This window comes from Acromyrmex echinatior, chromosome 8 (genome assembly GCF_024713525.1).
Source record: "Acromyrmex echinatior isolate Ae372 chromosome 8, ASM2471352v2, whole genome shotgun sequence".
Lineage (NCBI taxonomy): Eukaryota > Metazoa > Arthropoda > Insecta > Hymenoptera > Formicidae > Acromyrmex > Acromyrmex echinatior.
In genome coordinates this window covers 640,798-664,553 of record NC_141859.1, presented here as the reverse complement: position 1 = coordinate 664,553, position 23,756 = coordinate 640,798, and the positions used below count along the sequence as shown (strand labels likewise).

The following is a 23,756-nucleotide window of genomic DNA, read 5'->3' as shown; positions in this document are numbered from 1 at the left end:
TAATTAAGCTTGTAAATAATAATGTTTCTATATTGGTAGAAATAGGTTGGTGGGATATTAGTCAAATTTGCATTAATAAAGTCAGATCGCATCGGATTAAAGGCATAAGCCTTTATCGATGTTATCGAAATACTCGGAATTCGTTTTACTTGTACGGCGAAGTATGTTGGGTAGAATGTAGATACTTGCGTTTGATTTGATACTGTGAGCGACATCTGTGGATTACTTTACACGTGTGTAAAGTTTCTTATCTTATCAACGAGAGTTAAAGTTAAGGGAAAGATCTACTCGGTGCTTCGTGCTCCCGATATTTTGACAGGAGATGAATGTCACAACACAGGATGAGAGGAACCAGGTTGTGCGTAAGAAGATGCTTGATCTGCAGGAAGTCCGCGTGGGAAAAGTTCCGCAGGACTCACCGTGGTTAAGAACCATTCGCTTGCACTACGTGCATGATGGTCAGTCGAAGAATTGGGACGTGATAACGATGCACGACAGCGTGTGTATAATTGTCTTCAATACAAGTCGAAGGAAGCTCGTATTTGTTAGACAATTCCGGCCAGCAGTGTATTACGCATCTCTACTGGAGAAGCAAGAGACGATCGACGTCAAGCGTTATCCTGCGACGCTAGGGATAACTTTGGAACTCTGCGCTGGTATTGTGGATAAGGATAAGTCTCTCGTTGAGATCGCAAGGGAAGAGTTGAAGGAAGAATGTGGTTACGAAGCACCCACTTCATCATTTAAACAAATTATTACCTATCTGTAAGTCTGAAATATCACTTACTGTGCTCTAGTCACATGACTCATCACTTTTGTTATTATGTAATGGATAAAGCTATTTATTAAGTTTAGAAGTAATGAGAGATGTTTCTATATGTATAACTTGTTCTGAATAAAATAAACTATGTCTAGAATATTCAAATGTTAAAAAATGTAATTTTATGTTTTCTAGATCTAGTGCTTCTGCTAGTGCAAAGCAAACTCTTTTCTACGTAGAAGTCACGGATGACATGAAGGTACATCCTGGTAAGTTCAACTGTAAAAGACTTTTTTTAAAGTAATATTTTGTCAAGTAGTTTCAAAGAATATATTTTTTCATAACATAATCGATATAAACTCTCTTTCAAATATATAATATATAACAAAATTTTTAATCATCCAATTTGAATCTTTCTCATTATCAAAGGTGGTGGTGACGAGTCCGAAGGTGAAGTCATAGAAGTGGTGGAATTAAGCATTCCTGAATTGAAGGATTATATGAGCACCAAAGAAGTACCGAGTCCCTCCAGCTTCCTCCACGGTGTGTCTTGGTTTCTACTTAATAAATCTGAGTACTGTTAATTAGAAAAAAGTTAAAATTTATCTTGATCGGGCCTCTAAAATAAATTAAAGAATAGCAAATTAATTGCAAGTAAAAACAAATGCTGTTGTTCAACCGCATTTATTTACAAATAGAGCATTTATACACAAGCAATGACGAGATAGTTGCACAATTTAAGTTATATAAAATTACAAGGAGACTGACTTCAATTAGTATTCAGTTCATCCTTTGTGAATTGAGAGCTAACCCATGCAAGACCCCATTTTAAATTTGTCAGTAGGAACTTTAAGGCCTTGGTCCACTGTTCTTCCGAATTGAATTGTATTCTGAAAAAGGAAAAGAGAAAGATTAAATATTTCTTGTATTATAGGTAAATTTTTCATGTATAAATTAAGTTGAAAATTTATTAACACTCAAACATACTTTATAGAATAAGAGTTCCCTGTTGCGGAATCTTCAATTTTACCTCGATCCATTCTATATGGCAGACAAAATTCACTATCTCCTTTTTCTACTTGTTCTTTAAATTGTTGTAAACAATCCAGAAATGCTACCATAGCTGCATCAAATTTTGTGTCCCATAAAAATTTAAATCCTCCACTTCCATATAGTGGAAGCTCTTTATTTTGATCCAAAGCCTCAATATAACTGTGATTGCCAAACGGCACTAAACGAAAACGCTTAAACGTTAAATTCATTTTGCGCGCAAGAGCCACTAGTAAAAGGGTTGTTTGTCCCCATGCGGCATTTATCTCGCTCCAATCCACTGGTGCGCTCGGCAATCGCCCTAATCGAAATGAATTTATAGTTCCAAAGTGACCTGAATGCCAGATGTGAAATGTGGCGTTAAAAACATTCGTTTTCTTCAGTCTTTCGAGTTGCGAAGCTGCATACGCCAGTTGATTATCTAGACTGTGAGATAAAAAAATTCAATTTTTCGATTTTTATTTCAATATAAATAATAGAAATAAAAATATTAATAATTGTTTTACTTGAAAAACAACGATATTTATTAAATAATGCTTTGGAATATTTTATCTACCTGCGACATTCATCGTCAGCTAACATGAGATCCCTTCTGTGTTTTGAATATTCTTTCCAATATCTGTCCTCCTCACTTTGCAATCTTTCCTTTTCTCTTTCTTGTTCCGCTATGGCATTCCTAGTAGCTATTTCTTCTTTTCTCAATACCTCCAATTCCCTTATCAATCTTTCTTCTTCGGCCTTTACGTCCTGTAATTCCTTTGTGAGATTCTCCATTTCTACATCTTCATGTCCCTGATATTGTTGCTCAATTTCTAATTTCTTTAGATATTCATTATAATCTGACCACTCTCCTTCTGTCATTCGTAATTGTTGATCCATTAATAGCAAAAGGCTATCTGTACATTCATCGCAAAGTGGATGATCTGCTGAACTGCTACTGCTGAGAATATCAAATAACGTTGCTCGTACCTAGAAAAATCAATCAATTTGTAGCTAGTTAAGATTTTTGTAATTATCTGTATACCTTTAAATGATGACTTAAGCTTTCCGTTTCACCAGAATCACCAACCAACATAAATCCATTTGTACCATTTCCTGATTCAGTCAATCTGAATGGTGGAACCAAGTGCTCTATACTGTCACTTTGAGGTTCCAATTCTCCGACAACTTGTTGTTGTATAGGAACTACAATGAATTAATAATTCACAAAATTAGCTATACTAGACAATTGTAGTAAATTAAGTAATTATACTTGTATTCTGTTGTTAGACATTTAATTAAACATATATAATTAACAGCTAACATAATTTCTTTTTGTATACTGAATGTATGTTTTTGTATACTGACAGTGCATGTAAAATTTAGATAGATGTATTATGTAAAGTCATTGTTTACACACATAGATGCACAATGCTAACTGCATTTGTCAATAAAGTTCGTGCTTGCTTCAAAATTATTAGGAAAAGTCGGATTATTCAGTGTTTTTTTGAAAATATTAGCACGTCACACGTTAGTCATAAGCATCCAGTGCATATACAGAAGCGTTATCAACACGAAGGTATCAAGTGGGGCAATCGGATCAGCGATGAATGTCCAAGTCGCCAGTAGAAAATAGAAATTACCTACGTGAGAGTTCTGCCAGGGTGTGCTCCCCAAGGTGATCGAAACTCGAGTCTAATTTCAACGGTTGCAGACACCGTTGGCATGCGAAACTGACGTTTGTCTTTAAGTCTACCATATCGTGTACGTCGCTTATCGAAGAAAGCTGCTCCGTACAACCTGTCCGTGCGCGTCGTTATTTACGAATACCAATGAATACGCGTCTGCTGCTGTCTACGATGCTGAGGTCAGCTGATGGTGCCTTGTCGAGCAACCATCAGTTGGCGCTGTCATATCAGTGTCGTGTCGGTACCTCTTTTCTTATCATACATCATATACTTTTATCGCTTTAATATGAGAATTATTATACGCGAAAGGGAATCAATGGATGATTTTCTACTTTTCTAATTTTCTAAGTTTATCGATAGGTAACTATTCTTGTTATCTATTGTCGGTAATAATGTTTCTATAGCTACATATATATTTGATCTATTAGATAAGAGATTTCTAATATATTTGGAAAGTCTACCAATTAAATATTATTATAGATAGAGAACATGATAATTCTGATGTTTTAACATTAAATAATAATCATTAATTACATGTACGGGAGTATATTGAAAAGTGCGCTTTCTGAACGCGCGTCATCTATGATCAATACGCTGCACCAATATGTAAAGTTGCATTTTGATAGATTTGAAATTGTCAGTTGTTAATCGCGCGCGCAGCGGCTGATAGATCCGCGATGAAACTGCTCCGTATTTTCCACGATCGTTTGCGTTCCGAGAGCGGTTTTCGTGCTCGTCGTGTCGCGAATGCATGTTGCAAAGTGTCGGTTCGTAAAGCACTTGATCGCGATCGTTGTTATATGCTAGTATCGCGATTTTCGATCCCTCGTCCGTGCGTTTAGAACGGCGTCATCGACGCCATATTTGTCATTGTCACTTCTCGTTAAAATTCATCGAAAATACGAGTTGTCGTTCCAGGGTATGTATTTATCGCTACGTTCTAGTGTTTTCGTAGCACGGAAAATTTATCTCGGAATATGATATATTGTGTTAATAGCATGAGAACACGACAATTCATCAAGTAAACTTCGTGCAATCGTAGCGTTGCTTTAATGATGAATTCTTTATAAATCAACACGTCTGTTTACGTAATAGTAGTAAACGATCAGTTCTTTGCATCCACGATCATCGCTTATATCTGTCAGTTAAAGACGCGAAATCACTGTATTTACAATATTAAATGAAAATTGATTGATGAGACTAAATACATACTGAGTGAAAAAAAAGTGGTCCTTCATGCGATAATACTTTTTGTGAATTTATACAATTTTTAGTTCAAGCTGTATACCGATTAATTATTAATTTCTTGAAATACAATCCTAAAGTTGCAGTTGGAGTAGTAATATTACAATGGCACGCAATTTAATATTATTGCTGCAAATAAGCATCTTTGTTAGAAAGCTATTAATGATTTGATGCTAACATACATCATAAAAACTGTAAATAAATTATTGCGAGAAATATTACTCCAGTTGGGATTTAAAACACGGAAGACATCTCTTGTTAGCTAACGATGAATGTCGCAATTAAATAAAATATCCCAAAATATATAGATAAACATTATTTTTTGTATTGAAAATGTATATAATAATCATATTACTGATAATGTAAAAAAGGATCTATTAAAATATGTGTTAAATCTATACATTTTTATATATATTTAATTAAATATATGTAAAAATAAAAAAGTTTTTATTTTTTCGTTTAGAAATTGAAAAATTGTTTTGTACAATGTTTGCATCTGTAAGCCGATGTTATTGTGATGTTACCGACTATCGACAGTTTTAAAAATTATTTTTTAAATCTTATTTGATAATGACAAAATTTTATACGGAGAGTTGATATCTAATAATGTTTTACTAATGATCATATGTAATAGTTTAACTGAACACTAAAAGAAACGTATACATTATCATTTAAAGGTAAAAGTTTATGTATATAATATTTTTAATATAATTAGTTTGTCTAAATTTATTATATCTAAAAAAAAAATTAAATGTTTTATATAAGTAATTATTGATGTATTTAAAATTAATTTTTTTCAGGAGACTGAAAATCTTCGGGCTATCGAGCTATTTTCGAGTTACACAGAGGGTGCTCGGTGAGTACCAATTAAATGCTGCACTCTGGTGGCGGTGATTTTAGCTTTAGCACTAGCAAATCTGTTTCTCAACTTATTTTTTTTTTACTATTCAATCATTTACATATTTTATTACTTTATAATGGCTCTTTTGTACAAAAATATTCTATATTAAAACAAATTTATCTAAAAAGATGCTCGTGAATTAGAATTATATATTTTTATACTTGTGAAACAAGTGATAATTTATTTTTTAATTAAAAAGATTGTATGATTCTTTTCAGCATAATTGCTGATATCGTAATTTAAAATATCGCAGAAAAAAATTTATTTCAATACATATACTTTCTTTGTCTAATTAATGTAAATAAATTTTCCTGAAATCTAAACAAAAAATATGTTGCAAATATAGATTTACTTGTGCTATTAGTTGCATGATTCAATCAAAGATTACGTTGCATCTTAAATATGCATCGTTATAAATACACGTCAGAAATTCTCTCTTGCTTAACTTAAAATTTTATATGACGTGCGAAAGAATTACTTCCCAATGACAAAGAGCACGATGGAACTTAATATTTATTTGACGGCCGGTAGCTAGCACCAATGCCACCAATTGCCATGTACAAGTTTATGTTAATGTTGACGAGCATTTTAAGCGATATTTCGTCACGTATACATAAATATCGAGTGGCTGCCAAGAATCAACAGGTGGCAGCTCGTTTCTGTTTCTTCGCTCGTGCTCTCGCTCGCGCGATATAACTTGAGTTTCACGCGTATTCATCACCCGACGCCCATTAGCCAGTGCGCAATAACAATCGGCGTTTTCCAAATGTAATCGCGTCAAGCTTACTTCTCTAATAACGGCTACGACCTCCATCGCTTTCTTGTCTACCGCCAATGAATTATTATGCGAGAGCTTTTTACCGGTGCGCTTTCTACCGCTCTGTACGCCGGAGAAGCGCAACGAATCGCCGACTCACAAGCACGTCGCTCACCCGCGATCTACCTCCTCGGTTCTCTCTTTCTCTTATAAATGTTGCCTGAGATTTAATATAAAACTAAAAAGATATTTAATAAACCAGAATCCTACTCGGAATATCGCTTTCAGAGTGATCTCACCGGGAATTAAATTTTAAGATAAAAAGAGGAAAACAATTTTAAGTATGTGCAACTATTTTTAGCTATGTATCTTGAGATTCGTTATAGAAAAAGAATATTTTATGAATTAATGAATCTGCCGTTTTCTATGAATTTTAAAATTGGTTTAACTTTTAAGCTTCGAAATAAAAAAAAAGGCATAGTACTAGAATATTTTTATTCAATGGTTTTTTTTTTCAATTCAATAATACAAAACGATTACAACTGAGAGTGAGGTTATATGAAATAAAAAAATAACATTGATTCCTTGATACGATTGTATTAATTAATCATCGTGTAAGGCTTATTCCATTACTGTTTCTGCTGGCTACAGTATACTTGCTAAAGAAACTAATGCAAATTGCATTAGGAAGTTTAATTACTTATCGGGAGCGAGTTTCGCACATCGGTGCGGACGAGCGAAGATAAATCTGCAAGGGTACCCTTGCATTAGCGTGCATATTTGTCATGCATCATGCACTCGAGTATTCTTGCAACGCCTCGCGGCCTGCAACTTAGTTACAAACGTGATTGCATTGGTAAGCAACGAATACGTGAGACGAACAAACCACATCCTGTGGTTAATAATACACTATATTTCCGCTTAGCAATACATTACAAATATATGCTCTATACATGCGTTATTCTTGTAATTTGCCGTCTCTCATAAGATTTGTGTCAAATTAATATACTTGATATTAGTTTCAAATTACGTTCGAACGTTTGATATATACTTTATAACTTCAAGGTAAAACAAAGAATATTTTAACGCGTATAATAATAATTCGTAGGATTCGCTCATAAGCAAATTTAAATTTACATTTATTGTTACTGCCATTATGACTTTTCATCATTTTCTGTTACATCGAATTTTTGGAGAAATCAAGCGTGTCCTTCCTTCTGATTGTCAAAGATCTCCGTTCTCTGTATAAATTATTCTATCCATTTATGCAAGTTAAAATATTCATGATAGTACGAGTATGTGTAAAATGTATGTATAAGATGCAAAAGAGAAAGATCGATTAAGCATTGATCGATCAGACGGGAGCGAGATCCATCGATTGTTCTGACCATCGTGTTGCATTGCGAAATCGTGGATGGAAATCGAAGCGGTTGAAACGAAGAGCGGGAGTGCGTGCGTTACACGTGCAACTTTGGAGAGGGTATAGCTCGTCGGTGAAGAGGTCGGTGCGGACTGCGGAGGGAAAGTTGAAGAAGGGTGGGCGGCGACCGCTTGGAACGGAGGAGTGCCGTAGGGGCCGACGCGAACGAAATCCGTTGAGTTTGAGCCGAGCTGAGTGAAGCGCGGGCGTCACGACGACATCGGTTGGCGTCGCGGCTGGCCTCCGCCAATCCGTCCCTCAGCGGCCATGTTGGCCGTGTACCTGGGGCGGAGCACTGAGTGCCTGCTCGTTCTCTCCATCCTTGTCACGTGTTTCACGCTCGAGCTCCTCTCACCTCCTCCTCCTCCTCCTCCTCTTCCTCCTTCTCCTTCTCTTCTTCTTCCTCCATCGCTTCTTCGTCTACCTTCTCCGCCTTTCTTGCCGTCTTCTTTACTTTCATCATCTTCTTCTTCTTCCTCTTCTTCTTCTTCTTCTTCTTCTTCTTCGCCTTCCTCGCCGCGATACTCTTGCTTCACTACTGGTACACCGTGGGTGCGCCAGATCGCAGGTTGCATCTGAACTGCACCTGCGATCAGTGACGTAATGCCGTCCAGGCCGCACGGCAAGTCACTTTCGATAGTAAAGTATAGGAGGAATATATATAAGTAAAAATCGTACATTTTCATTTACAGATCATATCGTAATTTGAAGTGAAATAAGTATCTAATTTTTAAAAAACTCGCAATCGGTTAAAAAATTACAAAGTACAAAGAGAGAGAGAGAGAGAGAGAGAGAGAGAGAGAGAGAGAGAGAGAGAGAAGGGAGGGAGAGAGATTTTGTATTGCATTATATCAGCCAATATTAAGAAACATCTTAGCATATGTATGATGATGAAAAGATTATCTCAAATCAGAAATTATCCATCTCGATAAAAATATAATTATACTTTTTGTAATTATACTTTTATCGAGATGGATAATTTCCTAGTAAATTGCGTTCCATCCTTGCAATCGCAAGATGCACTTTCGCAAGAACAGAACTCTTCTCTTTTTTGCTTTATCTCTCACTCTCTCATTGTACCTATACAATATCGGCTGATTTACGACGCGCTTACTTCGCCGATGAAGGGGCTCCGCGCATAGGAAAACACCGTACGGTTGCAACGACATTGCGCGCGCGCACTTGGCGTTCGTTTCGTTTCGTTTTACGATTACGCGAATCGCGTGTAATTGCCGGGGTCCAACTTGGCCGGCGGCCTTCAACTTCACTTCTTCGCGGCGCGTCAACTGTCCCATAGATCTTTGCGGCGGGTAAAGAGAGTCGGAGTAATTGTACAGAGTACAGACGATCGCCGCCGTTCCTTTGGTTGCGCCAAGTTCAATTATAATACTGGCGTGAAGTTATGCGTGAGTTGCGGCCGACGACTCCGACGACTCCGACGACTCCGACGACTCCGATTGCACTTCTGGCCACTTCTTATCCGAGACTTCTTATGGAAGCCTGTTATTTCGCCTTTTACAAATCAATTAACACAATATAGGCGGTATCACTGCCGGGCGAGCCGGCTTTCGGAAATTGCTTGTCCAATCCGTCCAAGTGATTGGTTACGCGACAACTGCGAGATTGCTCCGCAATTAATTCCCCGCGACTTGTACGAGTTATTAAGTAAAATTAATTTTTCAAGCCTGGCTTATTATCCGTATGATTTTTTCTCACGCAATCGACATAAATTGTGACGCTGAAATTATACATTGAGAATCCTCGCTGTCAGTTTTTACGCGAATAAATTTTCCGGAGACGTCATATTGCGCGATAGCTCGAGTTTATTACGCGAAGATACGTAAAATTAATTGTTTACGGGAGAGGATGATTTATATCTCAGTAACCACGTAAGAACCAGATAAGAAGTAAATGTCGAAATTAGGCGAGATAAAGCAATATCCTTGTACTGATAATGATAATTAATTCATGCATTCAACAAAAAATATTTCGAGCGAAATATCATTTGTATTTATTACCTTTACATATAGATCTTATATAAGTTGATTACATTAGCAAAATTAATCCGACACAATATCTTATTTTTAGAAATTTACGACGAGTTATACGGATATAGAGAAAATTGGATAATCTTGCTCGAAAAAAAAATTGCTTCAACGAAATAAGAATGGAAAAGTTTCCAATTCTTTCGTCTTCCATCTGCTGATACATAATCCAGTTACTATCCCATCCTGTTACCACCAAACAATGGTTGATTTGTGCTTTCGTAGGAGAAACAGCAGCGAGATATCACGCCTGCGTATGATTACGCGAGTCAGATCCTCGATCGCGATATCGCGCGAGCATTGTTAATAAAACCACGTTGCTGCAATTTTTCCGGCAGCGACTTTACTTTGTCAGAGCAACGGATGACGATCGTATCTTGCGTATAGCCGCACTGTACGCACCCTCGGCTCGAAACACGGCTCGAACGCGCGCAATAATTTTCTCGAATAGAAGCCCGTTTAATACAGAAGCCCTCCGGGTACAGCAGTTTCTTGTTCCTCGTGCTATCTTTACTGCGCACGGAACTCCGTTCGTTATGCTGCTCAATAGGATCTTGTTACCAGCTCTTGTTATATAAAAATTATCGAATAAACTCTGAGAAAAACAGCTTGTGCTGCACATAAAAATGAGTTGAACCTGAGATTTGTAATTTTTATGCAATTATACATAAAATGTATAAATTATATAAATTCGTAAAATGTCAAATGTATAAAATAAATAAATTCAGGAAGCATGAAATTTATTGAAAAAATCGAGTGCTATTGTACGACGACTTATTTTATTGCCGATTGATCAACTTATGACTCCTAATCGCTTTTCTTTTTTGCCAATTGTAATTTCGCGCACAAACTCTAAATCGATTTACTTTTTTCGAGACGGCTGTTGTGAGAGTCGGTAGTTAATTCATTGCGCGAGAAACATAGAGAACCATGAGGAATAATTAGTATGCCGTATATATCATCCGCGATCGCGTTATTAGTCGGGCGGTCGAGCATGAGCAAGCCAACTAGGTTTATTTTAGCAAAGGGTTTACATCAGATGATCGAATCCGTTGGCACGCTTGGCCGAGCTCGATCCAGCCAAACATCGGCGATTCGATGTTTACACCGCGAGTATTTATGGGCCACGAACCGCCCACGAGAGTTCGTTTTCGGAATTCAGAGCATCCCCGCAGCGAGTCGATCGACTCGGGAACCCCTCCGGTTGACCCCCTAAGATACATTCAGTCACGGAATACTCGGGATCGTAGTTCTCGTAGAAACTCTAAGAATGTTTCGAGAAACACAATCGGGATTGATTTAGATGGAAATCGAGTCATTTACATTTCCAGTTTATTATTACTTATTAGTTTTGCGAAGAACTCGGACTCTTCCTACGTAAAATGATAACGATTGTTTTTATTGCTAATATAAAATTTTATCGCTCGTTGAGAAGATCAGACAGTTTCTGTCGTCTGTGAATAAGCAAGACAAATATTTCCAGTACACTAAATGCAGCCACCAATTTCCACATGTCGGTACATGGAAATAAATATTGTGAAAGAGAAATTTTCATGAATCATGAGATTTTGAACGCGTTACTGCGCCATAAGTCACTGACCGTAAAAGCACCGAGTTTGACAGAATAGGCGGGATAGAGAGAAAAGTCGTTTTCGATCGAAATACCAATTTGCCTGATGGGGAAAAGAGATGAGTTATGTAGGAGCTAATAGTTCGAAGATAGATGCGTTATGGTCTCTATTTCAAACTATGTGACAGGCATGTGTGTAATATGCATATATATATATACATAAATATGTATGTATGTATGTGCTAATATATATATATATATATTAGCTATAAAGTTTTGTTTCGGACAGGGGATGGAAGCGGGTGAATGTAATGGTTCTGCTCGCGGCGTGGAAAAGCTTTGCTTCCGAAAAAAAAAAAAAAAAAAATGTTTATTTTTACATCGTGGCCTAGACGGTCGAACAAAATTTCTAACGGTAGAGAAAACAAATCACTCCGAATTCGATCTGTATATTTTGCCGGGTTACGCAAACATGCCGATACATCCGTCGAACGCATTGAAAGCGAATCGCTGAATTATAGGACCCTCGTGGGTATAAACGCATTCCAACGTGATATCGCTCTCACAACATTCAGACTATCACACGCTAATGTAACATGTATTACATAAGAACGTAATATAAAGTAATAATCATTAAACTAATTTTTCTCATTGCAAAATATTGTAATGAGAAAAAATTTAATCTAATGATAATTAATCGTGCATTCAATGAAAAATATTTTGAGTAAAATATCGTTTATATTTATTATCTTTATATGCAAATTTTAGGAGATCACATTAAACGTAATTTTCCTCAGAGTAACATATTCAAGATAATATTTATAAAATATTGTAACCAAATAAAATACATATACATAGACATTGAAATTAACAATATAATATACAAAAAAAATATTTAGCACTAAATATTGGGATAATTGATTGTTCTCACTTGTAAAAGTGCCTCAAAGAAAAACACATGTCTCACTACTTTGCTGCAGTATTTTTCATTTAATTTTAATAGTTTACATAATTTTACATTCTTTTATTTAATGTGTTTCACTTATACACTATACGCATGCAGAGATAGAAATCAATAACGTATCGCATCTTATGCACGTTGATAGTGTCAAGATATCATGACTGCAATGTCGTCCTGCACCAGTCTCATGTTCATCCTAGACACTATGGTTTATGCGTATACATGAGATCGGTGGATGCGTGCACGAATACGCGTGCAAGTGCGATGCGTTTATCGCGTTGCAACGTGCGTCGGGTGGCCTGCGCGCGGCAGGGGTCTCGCGTTCCGGACGTATATTTATGGCTGAAAAAATATTTTATCATAATAATACGGAGATACGGCGTGCCGGCAGATCTCTTCTCTCTTCTCTTTCGCTCATGAAGATACCGGTGAAAATGAGTGCGCAAAGTCCGTGTACTTATAAAGAGGGGTTTGTTTCTTCTTTCTCGCTTCCTTTCCTCTCTTGCCTCGTAATCGTGAAATGATAGCTTAACGTGACCAAAAAAATTATTAGGATATCGATTGAGAGTTAAGTTCTGCGTTTCTCTGGAATTCATGTTCTTCTTCCTTTTTTTTTTCTTCGCTGTGCCTTTTTATTTCGTAAAAATGCCATGCCACTGTAGGCGCCCGGTACGGTGTTGGTTGCCAACCAAGCCTGCAGTGTGCCGTTCAGCGCACGCTAACGAGGCATAAACCGTCGAGAACGGTGTTATATTCGTCCTTCTCCTGCGTAGTATCACGCAATACGAAGAAAATTAAGAAATTTGAGGAAAAAAAAAGTTGCGGTTTAACGATTGTGGGAGATATTCGCATGGCATGGGTCGGTAGCGGAGAAATATTTCAAAGTGTAACTTGATAGCGTAAAAAATGGACAGAAATTTTGGTGGAATCGTACATACATTCGATGCACGTGCGACACGGGCGACTGGTTTCGGATTGTTTTAAGATTACAATTTTACCAATCGATTCCCAATCGACTTTTTTAACTCCGTTTCAAAACCGTGAAAACACCAACGATCGGGATAAAGCGCAATTTCACGTCCACGTTACTACAATCGCATAAATGTACAACGCACACAAACCACTTAACGCATTAGTCGAAGTGGGTAAGGGCGCAAAATATTCTCGGTTAAGGTCGGTAAGTGCTTCGTGGTATCGTCTCTGGTTACGCGAGAAAGCCCTCTTCGCCAAAGTTACGACACCCTTATGCACGCAGTTACAACTGCGACTCCTAATTGCGATAGCATCCTCGCATGCTTGCGCATGCCAACGGAATTTGCATAAATGGAAAATATCCGCAAGACGAGCGTCTGTACGAATCGAACATCGCGAATCCTGCATATGTATGATGACATACGTTAAAAAGCATGCAATTAATTGTTGCCAACTATCATGTGACCGTTCCTTTTTTCATCCTTAACATATATCACCATTTACCAGATCTTTTAAACATAGCCAAAAATATTTAATTAATTCTCGTCGAGAGAGAGTGTGTGTAAAGGAGTTTTTAATTAATGTTGGCACGCATCGGAAAAAGATAAGAGCTTATTTATAAAGTTCCTAAAAGATAATTCTGAAATATATATATATATACACCTATATACGTTCCAATTTTAAGTAATCTATATAAATTAGGTATTTAACGTTCGCGCATTATTTGATTGTATGAAGAAAAATTTTTTTTCAATAACATTTAAAATATAAATTTCCGATGTTTTCACTTGTCTAGATATAATATATACATGCTAATGTATATGCAGATTACTCGTAATAAAATAGATTATTTAGATCATAAAGCAAATCGTCGGATATTTACGATGGCGCGAACAGCGACACGCGTGCTAAGAACGGAATATAATTCATTTTATGATATAAGTTTAAACGCATATATATATATATATATATATAGGAGAAAAAAGTGCGAAGACGCAGTCATCGTCAGGTGCATCTCGTTTGTACAAGCGTGCGCTGACAAAACCTGATATCGCGTAGACTTTTTATTGCGATCGGCAGCTGGTGTACTTTATGTTTTTGAGGTATCTTTATCGCTGCTAATTCCATCGAACACTTTTCGCTGATGTATTTTAAGACAGTCGTCGAACGATAAATGGAAATGATCGCGGAAGAATGTACTTCGTTTCAAAGATGTAGTTCATTTACAACTTAACGAAGTTGTTGTGAAATTTTTTAGCAATGTATCATAAATGAAGATGTACGACCTATACGAGACCTATTCGAGATTCGACGACACGATTATCTCAGTGGAGCGCGACTATCATTAATCATCATTTGATCATAGAATTTACATTACTTTGACGACGCCATTGGTTTTTGTCTACTGTTATGCTACTATATTGGCCTACGCCAATGCATGGGTCAGAGAGGCGAGCTCAGTGGGGTTTCCGGATATTTTTTCTTGAAGGCAAGGCACGCGAGAGAAGAGACAGATTTCCTATGTTCCTACCAATTACTAAAAACCTATGGGACGTGTGGGAATTAAGAATACGTAAAAGTCATTTGTCGTTATCTTGATGTGAAACGATGGAATTTATTACAAGTTTCTAACGCGTGAAATTAATTGATGAATAATTCCGTCACTTTAATAAAGAAAACAAATTCTTGTGATTTTCTATCTAAGTAACCGAATGATATATAAACAATTTGATCTCTGAAACTTGAAAAATCCAATGAAGATATAACCTTTATTTTTTAACGACGATTCACGTTGCTTTTTTCTTGATTTTTCACTTTACTTATGCACCTTACTTATACCTTACCTATATACTACACGTTACGAGTTAGTCGAGTTAGTTAGCGAACAGTCGGGCTTTATTACAAATTGAATATAGCTTAGGATAATAACTTGGCATGCCGAAAAGAGTATTTTGTATAGAGAGTCGCGAATCAGTTCCGCATTCTGCAACAAAGAATAATAATGGCTCCCCTCGAAGAATTAGTGAAAATCAAGGGCTACGAGACAGAGTGCAGGTAATTCTGACGGCAGGTGAAATGCGTTATTGTCCGCCTACATTCGACGGCTGTGGGTTACCTCCAGGCACTTAAACAAAAATCCTGGCGACTTCCCTTTTCTTCGTCGGTCTCTCTCTCGCATTGGTCACGATCTCGCGTCGATTTGAAAAGCGTGGCGAAGGGTGGCCCACCGCATTTTGCCTGGTATTATTTCGCCCTGCGGGTGATCCTTTTAGTTCTGCCTTTGCTTCTGACCTTTCCATCTTTCCATTCTCCTTACACTCTTCCTATGCTTTTTGTTTCTCTTTGACCTCTACCCAGACTGTTGCATTGTATTCTTTTATGAAGTCGTGCGCGCGACTCAGACTCGCGGAATGCTCCTGGTTTCTGCTTATTTTTCAACTGTCTTCCATCAAATCTGATATTTTCATAAATTACTTATACGATATATTTTTAATAGTGCATTTCATATTTTAATAAGAGAAGAAAATTATATTTTTATTTTTGGTTTATTTCATATCTACGTGACAATTAGGCTAAAAGGATGATTAGCCACAGCGTTTGTGAAAGTTGTAAAGTCGTTTATCGAGCAATACCATAACAACATATTTATTTTTTTTCATAAGTTTCAAATAAAATAGAAATTCGAAATTAGAAATGGGCGCATTTACTGTGTAGCTTCTTCTGAAAAAGTCTCCTCTCTCTCTCTCTCTCTCTCGTCGGACGATGCAATTTATGCCACAATAGCCGTTGCCGCCGCGAGGTCAATTCGTGAAAGTATGCAGTGAGGGGGCAAATTGCGCGTTTACAAAAGGGCGTGCAGTGGCGGGGGTGGTTAAAGCGTTTAGTGCGGTTAACGGTGCGCCATAATCCAATTTATAATCTGAATTGCAACCTACCTAATCCCATTATAAAGTCGCATTTTCATGCCACATGCGTGCGGTGTGTCCCACCGAAGCATGCCGGTTCGGTCAACATGGTAGGAACATCTCGCCACAATAAGCCGTAGTAAGCTCGTCCAACTCATGTTTATAGGCCTACCAAATATCATTCCTATACTTTCTCGGATCTTTCCACGTTATCAATGTTTCGCATATGTTTCGATCATGTGATTTATTCGCTCGCTTCTTCTCGAGAAATTTGCTACACAATACACGTTACTCGCAATTGGCTATTTATCTCGCTCGACTTAATTAATACCTAGCTAGAAGAGAGATATGTAATATTTTCTAAATTATTAAATTAATGAATTGTATATAACCATTGATATTAATATAGAGCCATATATGGTATATAATGATGTAATGTAATATAATATTGCTGCAATAGATTGCATATGTAATTTATTTATTATTAGTATACTCTATTTTCAAAAATCTTGATGTATAATTGAAAACAAGAAGCATATTATTTATAAGGATTTTTTTGATGGAATATTGTATGTTGCGGTTTCAAGATGATTTATTAAAATTCCAAAACGTTTTCTAGTTTTTAACAAACTTCTCGTATTTACATAATCATATTATTTTATTTTGCTTGAGTGTGAGTGTCAATACCTATTTTTCATAGAATTATAATCAATTTCTAATATGTATATAGTCGTATAAGGTCAACTTGAATAGAATGTAAATGCGTTTGAAAGCCAGCGTTGCGACATGTTTAATGTTGAAGCTTTCATTCGATCTCGTGAAGAGTCAATACCGTTACATTCGACACGCCGAGAGAGAAAATTCGTCGTCTCTAGGTTGTACATCGCTATATCGGGAACCCCCTCGTTTAAAAGGGTCGGCAGGAAAGCGCTTTCGCCATTACTCATTCTCCGTTCTGTTTAAAAATATCGTACGCGTGAAATATGGACCGAATTGAAAGTCTTTCCATGGCAAAGGACGCGGAAGACGGGATGGAGGGATCTAGGACGTGTTAAAAAAAAAATATATATATATATATATAAAGGAGGAGAGTAACCAACCCTTCGTACACACAAGTCGCGCCCGGCCGGAGAGGAGAGGAGAGGAAGAGAGAGCCCACGACCTGTGGGCATGTGTCCTGGGGATATTTGGAGACAATTAATCAAAGGATGGCTTACGAGAGGTGTGCTGCTCGTGAGAAATATGATGCGGAACAGTTTCTATCTGTCGTGCCGACCGGAAGGTTTAATTTCAATTATCCTCGTGCCACAGTTAATGACGCGTTTAAACATATGACGCGTTAAATAATTTAATCGAGAGTCGTACTTTGCGAAATGAAAAATTCCAATTATGCCAAAAGACCTTCACCTCGATGCCATTCGTTAACATACAATAATACATATGTATGTAGATGCAGTACAAATTGTATCAATTTACAGGTAAAAAAAAAATCGCACAACTTTTGTATATAAATCTCGTTCCATCGTATCTACAATAAATTTAACTTGTCATAAATAAATTTGTTTTACCTATATTCATAAATACAGTATTTCTACTTGGCAATTTAAAATGATAATTTATGATAATTTTGTAAAGATGATCAATGATTTTCTTTTACGTAAAAAAAAAAAAAAAAATTGAACCTTCGAATAAAGTCTTAGAAATGACAAATTTTCATAATTTAAAACATGAGAAACCGTTGAGTAATCAGTTAGTAGTGTGACGATTCATTATTTTTCTTGCATCATCCGTACGTCGCGTTTCACCGAAAGCGAGTTTTTATCTAGGATACAGAGCAAACAACGAAATCAGTGATCACACCGTGCACGTTTCCTTGTTCAAACAGAGCAGGATTGCCGTTGCGAGCACCACCCCGGGTCATGAATAATCGGGATTCTCTCTCTATGGTCCCTTCTGCTCTCTTTTTTTTTTACCGTCTCCCGCGCGGTGCCGGTCGGCGAGGCGACCGACTTTAATCCCGCATGAATATGTAGAGGATCCGAATCGACCTGGACCCGGCCGTTTCGGCAGTATATATCCCCGGCTCTCTTAGATGGCGATGATCATCGCCGGACAGTCTCTATACCAACGTTTGTAATTATCATAAATTCACCGAAAGTACGCGCCGCATTGGCATGCTCGTTTAATGATGTAAGGAATTATTATAGACTGAACGCGCGTTTCTTGTCTGATAGGAATGTTCTTTCTCACTCCGTCCATGTTTCAGCATGGTGATATATCGGTTAACTGGATGTCTAGGCGATACTTAACATCTACAAGAATAACGTCCCAAGTTTATAGACTGTGGCGCAGCTAATAGAGAGCTTCTTCGCGCAGTATCTCGCCGGACATCGTAATGTCGAATATATGAATTCTCGGTCGAAAGGCGGTATTCTCCTCGTGCGGTAAACATGTATATGAACGCAATTGTGTCATTAGATGCTTTGAAGCAGAACGAGAAAGGTGATGAAAAACAGTAGGAAATTCCAATGATGTGTCATAAAGAGTTAACGGTTGTATATCATTGGTACAAAGCTGTTCGGACAGATTTCCCCAGGTAACAGGTGTATCCGCATTCTGGCAAGGTAATAATTAGTTTGAATGTCGGGATATAAATGCTTCTCCTAAATTTTCTTGGAGATAATAAAGCGTTTCTGGAGAATCCATAAATAAGTCCCGAAACTATGTTTTCAGTGGCATTTTTTTGTCACTCCCGGGAGAATCAATGATGTTTCGAAAGTTATCGATGTTTAAATTATGATTTAAAGATTTGAGATAATAAGAATTGAATGATGATTTTCGTACCATTCATTTTTATTATTCTAATAAGAGTCGATGGTCGACAATGATGCTTCTTACTTCGAAGAATTTTTGTCCTCTAAAAACTTGTCATTTATGGCAATATTATAAAAATCTTTATTATCGGTGGCACTAACATCTATGTTACATATTTCTGTTAGCTTAACAATAAAGGTATTCAATGTTTTTTTTTTAACAATCCTACGCGGATTCAGGCCATCAAATGTATTGACTGTCTTGATTACGCGAGGACACTCTCGTTTGACACGCATACACGAAGTGGTACGTGGGATCAATACCGGTGGAATATCTGTCAATTAATCTTAAAAAAGTCGATTGAAAATTCGCTGCTGTATCATCGCTTTGGATCTTTTCAATTTCCGACTTGAGCCGAGCCCGCCTTATTAGATTCATTGATTTATTCGATCGACTGGCACAGAGAAATGAAAAAGCGGAATGACGGAAGAGCGAGGGAAACAGAAATATTCGTTTCAACTGTCATTCTGCTGTTTTAATTACGCGCTTCGTACATGCCTATCAAGTGACTAGAAGCTTCTTTTTCTGCGTTTTGGTAACAACAGATCTTTAAAATTTAATCAATATACGAGTAATGGTCAAAATATTATTAGACGACGATACAATTTAGAGAAAATTGTTAAAAATAGTTATATTAAAATAAAATGAAAAAAGAAACGTGGTATGATTATAACTATATGATCTTATTGTCAGAAGTGTCAATCTTTCGGCTACTTTTTTCCAAACTTTACGATTTTTATGATTATGAGAATATGGTTATATTAAACAAAAAATGTAGTTTTTTTATTAATATAAAAAAAATCTAGAAACCTAATAAAAAAGAGAAATATAATAGAAAACGAGAAAAAAAGGGAAAAAAAGACAACGGACAGCAGTCGAAGTAGTCATGGCCAGTGGCCTGAACGGATATCTCAAGTTTTTACCGTACTGCCGGTTTACAATGTTGTATATGTATGCACTATTTGCCATAAAGCCGTTGAAACTATAAATTACCTGCAGAGTAGCCCAAAAGATGTAAAAGATGTACGTGCATAAAAATGGTTTGGATGAGAATTTTGTTTTCCTAACTTATTTGTTTGGCACGCGCGCGCGCAATTGTCGGTACTTTGCGTTTTCTTTTGAACTGAAGGCGGTTAATAAAATTCAATGTCGAATAGTTTATTACATGTTGTTATAATTATAATTTATGATTTGAGTAATACGCGTAAATAAATATTATACAACATAAATTATTTTGGCACATTAATTCACACGTATTCACATATTAAAAAAAATTAAACTGCAGGTAATTTGCTCTTTAATTGATATAAAAAGTTCTCTATTTCTTTCTCTCATTCTGTCTCTTTTTTCTCTGATTACATAAAACTAATACTAATGTTAAAAATAAAACAGCATATAGAGAATATTGACAATTTGTTGCAAAAAGTTATATATGAATCATGAATTTATTAAGTTTGAAAATAATAAAAAAATTATTTTGCCAAAGTTATAAAAACTTTCATCCTTCATTTTTTACCCAACACACACATTTAATGAAAATTAAAAAAAAATGAGCACAAAAGATTGGGACACGGAGAAAGAAAGAAAAAAAAAAAGAATAAAAAAGTATGAAAGAAGGAATGGAAACGAAATTTAGAAAGAAGGAGGCTGAATAGGAGAGATCGAGGAGATGAGGAAGAGCAGGAGGGAAGGGAATACGAGAAGATAGCTGTATAGGCATGGAAACATGGTATGCCATCAGTATGGGATCGCACGCATGCGTCTCGTCCAACCCAGCGGGTGGTGAATGTGTGCTCTTTTTTCCTTCATTTCTTTCTCGTTTTGTCCTATCGTCCTTCTCACTGTTCTGTCCGATATCTCTCTTTATCTTTTCTCTCGCTGCCCTCTGCCGCTCTTCAGCTTTCGATTCGGTGCCAGTCAGTAAACTTTTCGTTTTGTCTACGAGATCTCCCCATTTACCACCCCATCCCCTTCCCCTCGCTGCGTTTTGATCCCGAATTTCGGCGTCTCTTTTAAATAATTGTCCACCACGAGAAGAGCTAAAGGGACATGTATCCAAAGAACCAGTAGAATCAAAAGATCGAGAGATGCATCACCGTCGCGGTTCTCATTTTATAATAAATATATCGGTCACTTATTTATAATATTAACACATGCTTGCAACTGTATGTATTATGACTCACAGTGTATTAATGAATTGAGTTAATTTAATATCTAATTATTACAATGTAATAAAATAATATTTTTGATTATTCAAAAAAATATTAATGTATTAAGCTTTAGTAGCATAGATACTTTTAAATTTTACTTTGACATTCATTTTAATTATTGCAGTAATTAATATTAAAAAATATAAAGATAAAAATATAAGAAATATATAGTTTCTCGTATAATTTTTGTTAAGAGAAAATCTAGTTAAGATAATCGCCTATCCATTGATAATAATAGCAATAAGAGAACATTTCGTATACATGTCGTTATCTCAGTTTCTTTGATACAACGATATCATTATATGTAAGTAGTCTACGGTGAAATTGGCATACTGATTTTTAAACGACCTGGAGCGTATGTCCTCCTAATTAGCTCAATTGCGTACGAGATCATCTCACGACTCGAAATTATTATTCTTATCTTATCGTATACGAGATGCGTTGCGAGTCAAGTCAGTTGCGTTCGTTGATCGAGCAGGTAAATTACATTTCTAACGATACATGAATACTCTATAAATTGTTGGTTACGCCATACAAATTGCCCTAGGTACAGAATGATATATGTAGAAAGCCAATTAAAAAGCTAATGATATGAAGAACTGAAAGAGTTATGCAATTTCATAATTTGATATTTATTATTATAACATTTAGCTATCTCAACTCTACGCTATTTTTTGTTTCTATATATATATATATATATATATATATATATATATATATATAGCAGATATATTTTTATAAACTCAGTAATAGGAATAAAAAGTGCAGAAACAATAGAAGGAATTAGAAATATTGAATAATGATTTCAACCTATTAGCAACCGTGTATTTTAGTGTATTCCAACAGGTTGAAATCATTATTCTTTATTCCTTCTATTGTGTCTGCACCCTAATTTTTAGTTATTCCTATCACTAAGTTTATAAAAATCAAAACAAAACTCAAACTTGTTAGCAAAGTAATATAACAAGTTTGATTTTCTAAAAAAGCTCACCTGATTACAAAGGCCTATGATATACGGAGCATCAAAGATATTCATGTTTATCATCGTTTCGATACCGATCCTCCCTCGATTATTCAAAGCTGTTTCGAGCGGTGAATCGAGCCGAAGCGGATCGTGAATCGACGACGCGATACAACGTGCTGCATTAAGCACCGAAGAACGCGTCAGGAACGAATCGAGAGAATGGTAGAAGAATGGCGAGCCCGCCGGGATCCCGCGCGAGGTTGACAAAAGGGCGAAGCGCGACTAGGTGGAAGCGCCGGCCCCGGCCGGAGAGATGAGAGCAAACATAATTCAGAATTATCCCGCGAGGCGGTCTCGTCTCTCACATATTTCACTCTCGAAAGGGGTTTTTATCCGCTAGGGGTGGAGAAGGTCGAAGCGGTCGGTGCACCGCGTATACCGCCACCGTGTGTTCCTTTTCCACGCACTTCTCAAATATGTCCAGCGACCTTATACGCTTGTTTACTGAACGTGGATAGGATGATAGTATTTTGCACAGAAATACTATGCGTCGGATACTTCTGTGATTAGATGTAGACTCGTAGAACAAGATTCGTAAATTTAGGCAGGTGCCTTTATGCACCTGTCACCCGCCATAATCGAATTTCTCGTACTCCGATATATGTATAGTGAGACAATAACGAGATTTTCAATTGAGCCTTTCATAATAGGCGAATCGTGAAGTTTTGTTAGAAAACTTTAACCGAGACTTTAGCGTTGTTTCTCTTCTATCAACATTCTTCCGGTTTTATTGTAATTTTTAAGATATTTATCGACATGTCAGTTAATAACTATATATGTGTTGCTATCATCGTTTTTGTAATTTTAATTAATCTGTTGCCATTGATTAATTTTGTCTATACTGTCAGTTTGATTGTATGTAAAATAAAAATATTGAAAGTATGAATGCAAATAAATTTAAGTTTCATGTTTATTCATGAAATTTCAAAATATCATGAATAATTCGTGAGTATTCCGCGATGATAATACTTTCTATATATATAATATATGTATATATATATATATATATATTTGATTGTCCAAGAATCTCTTAATATTTCTTGCCATTCCTACATCATATATTTCAAGAATAAATAGATTCCATTTTCTCGTCCAATGCAGTGGGCGTAACTTGCATCCAAAATGCGACAAGCCACACCAATGTTTGCGCGTCGCCCGCGTGTATACCTGGAAAGTACATTACGCAACTATTTCCACAGTGTGCTGATATTTTTTCAATCGTATGATAAGACTTCGATGTTACCTGCCACGCCCACACAATTTCCTTCGTAACAGTCTCGGTTTTGGAAACGACTTATATAAACTAATCATATAATTCAGCATTACGTCCAAAACTTATATTTTTAAATTAGCAAATTATGGCATTTTCTAAAATAATAAATTACTTCTTATTA

At 36.4% G+C, this 23,756-nt stretch overlaps 3 protein-coding genes across 6 annotated transcripts; 1 reads left to right on the top strand and 2 right to left on the bottom strand.

Annotated features, from left to right (window-relative positions):
• Window positions 1-217: 217 nt before the first annotated feature.
• LOC105150753 (uridine diphosphate glucose pyrophosphatase NUDT14) lies at window positions 218-5,578 on the top strand. Of its 2 annotated transcripts, XM_087408375.1 has the most exons (4): window positions 218-765; window positions 956-1,029; window positions 1,190-1,303; window positions 5,523-5,578. In XM_087408375.1, the coding sequence occupies exons 1-4, from the start codon at window positions 323-325 to the stop codon at window positions 5,528-5,530; spliced, it is 639 nt and encodes a 212-aa protein (XP_087264501.1). In that variant the 5' UTR covers window positions 218-322; the 3' UTR covers window positions 5,531-5,578. The 2 variants fall into 2 exon arrangements, with proteins under 2 accessions (XP_087264501.1, XP_011062346.1); XM_011064044.2 differs by lacking the exon at window positions 5,523-5,578 and having other exon boundaries at window positions 221-765; window positions 1,190-1,425.
• On the bottom strand, window positions 1,077-3,689 carry Atg6 (Beclin-1-like Atg6). Of its 3 annotated transcripts, XM_087408374.1 has the most exons (6): window positions 3,437-3,689; window positions 2,835-2,995; window positions 2,367-2,779; window positions 1,748-2,236; window positions 1,529-1,650; window positions 1,077-1,337 (listed from the first exon to the last, which is right to left on the bottom strand). In XM_087408374.1, the coding sequence occupies exons 1-5, from the start codon at window positions 3,546-3,548 to the stop codon at window positions 1,530-1,532; spliced, it is 1,296 nt and encodes a 431-aa protein (XP_087264500.1). In that variant the 5' UTR covers window positions 3,549-3,689; the 3' UTR covers window positions 1,077-1,337; window position 1,529. The 3 variants fall into 3 exon arrangements, with proteins under 3 accessions (XP_087264500.1, XP_011062344.1, XP_011062345.1); XM_011064042.2 differs by lacking the exon at window positions 1,077-1,337 and having other exon boundaries at window positions 1,429-1,650; window positions 3,437-3,688; XM_011064043.2 differs by lacking the exon at window positions 1,077-1,337 and having other exon boundaries at window positions 1,429-1,650; window positions 3,433-3,680.
• A 1,282-nt stretch (window positions 5,579-6,860) lies between the features above and the next one.
• LOC147908658 (uncharacterized) lies at window positions 6,861-11,776 on the bottom strand. The gene is made up of 2 exons (XM_087408377.1): window positions 8,915-11,776; window positions 6,861-8,430 (listed from the first exon to the last, which is right to left on the bottom strand). Exons 1-2 carry the CDS (start codon window positions 8,938-8,940, stop codon window positions 8,010-8,012), a joined length of 447 nt encoding a protein of 148 aa, XP_087264503.1. The 5' UTR covers window positions 8,941-11,776; the 3' UTR covers window positions 6,861-8,009.
• Between the last annotated feature and the right edge of the window lie 11,980 nt (window positions 11,777-23,756).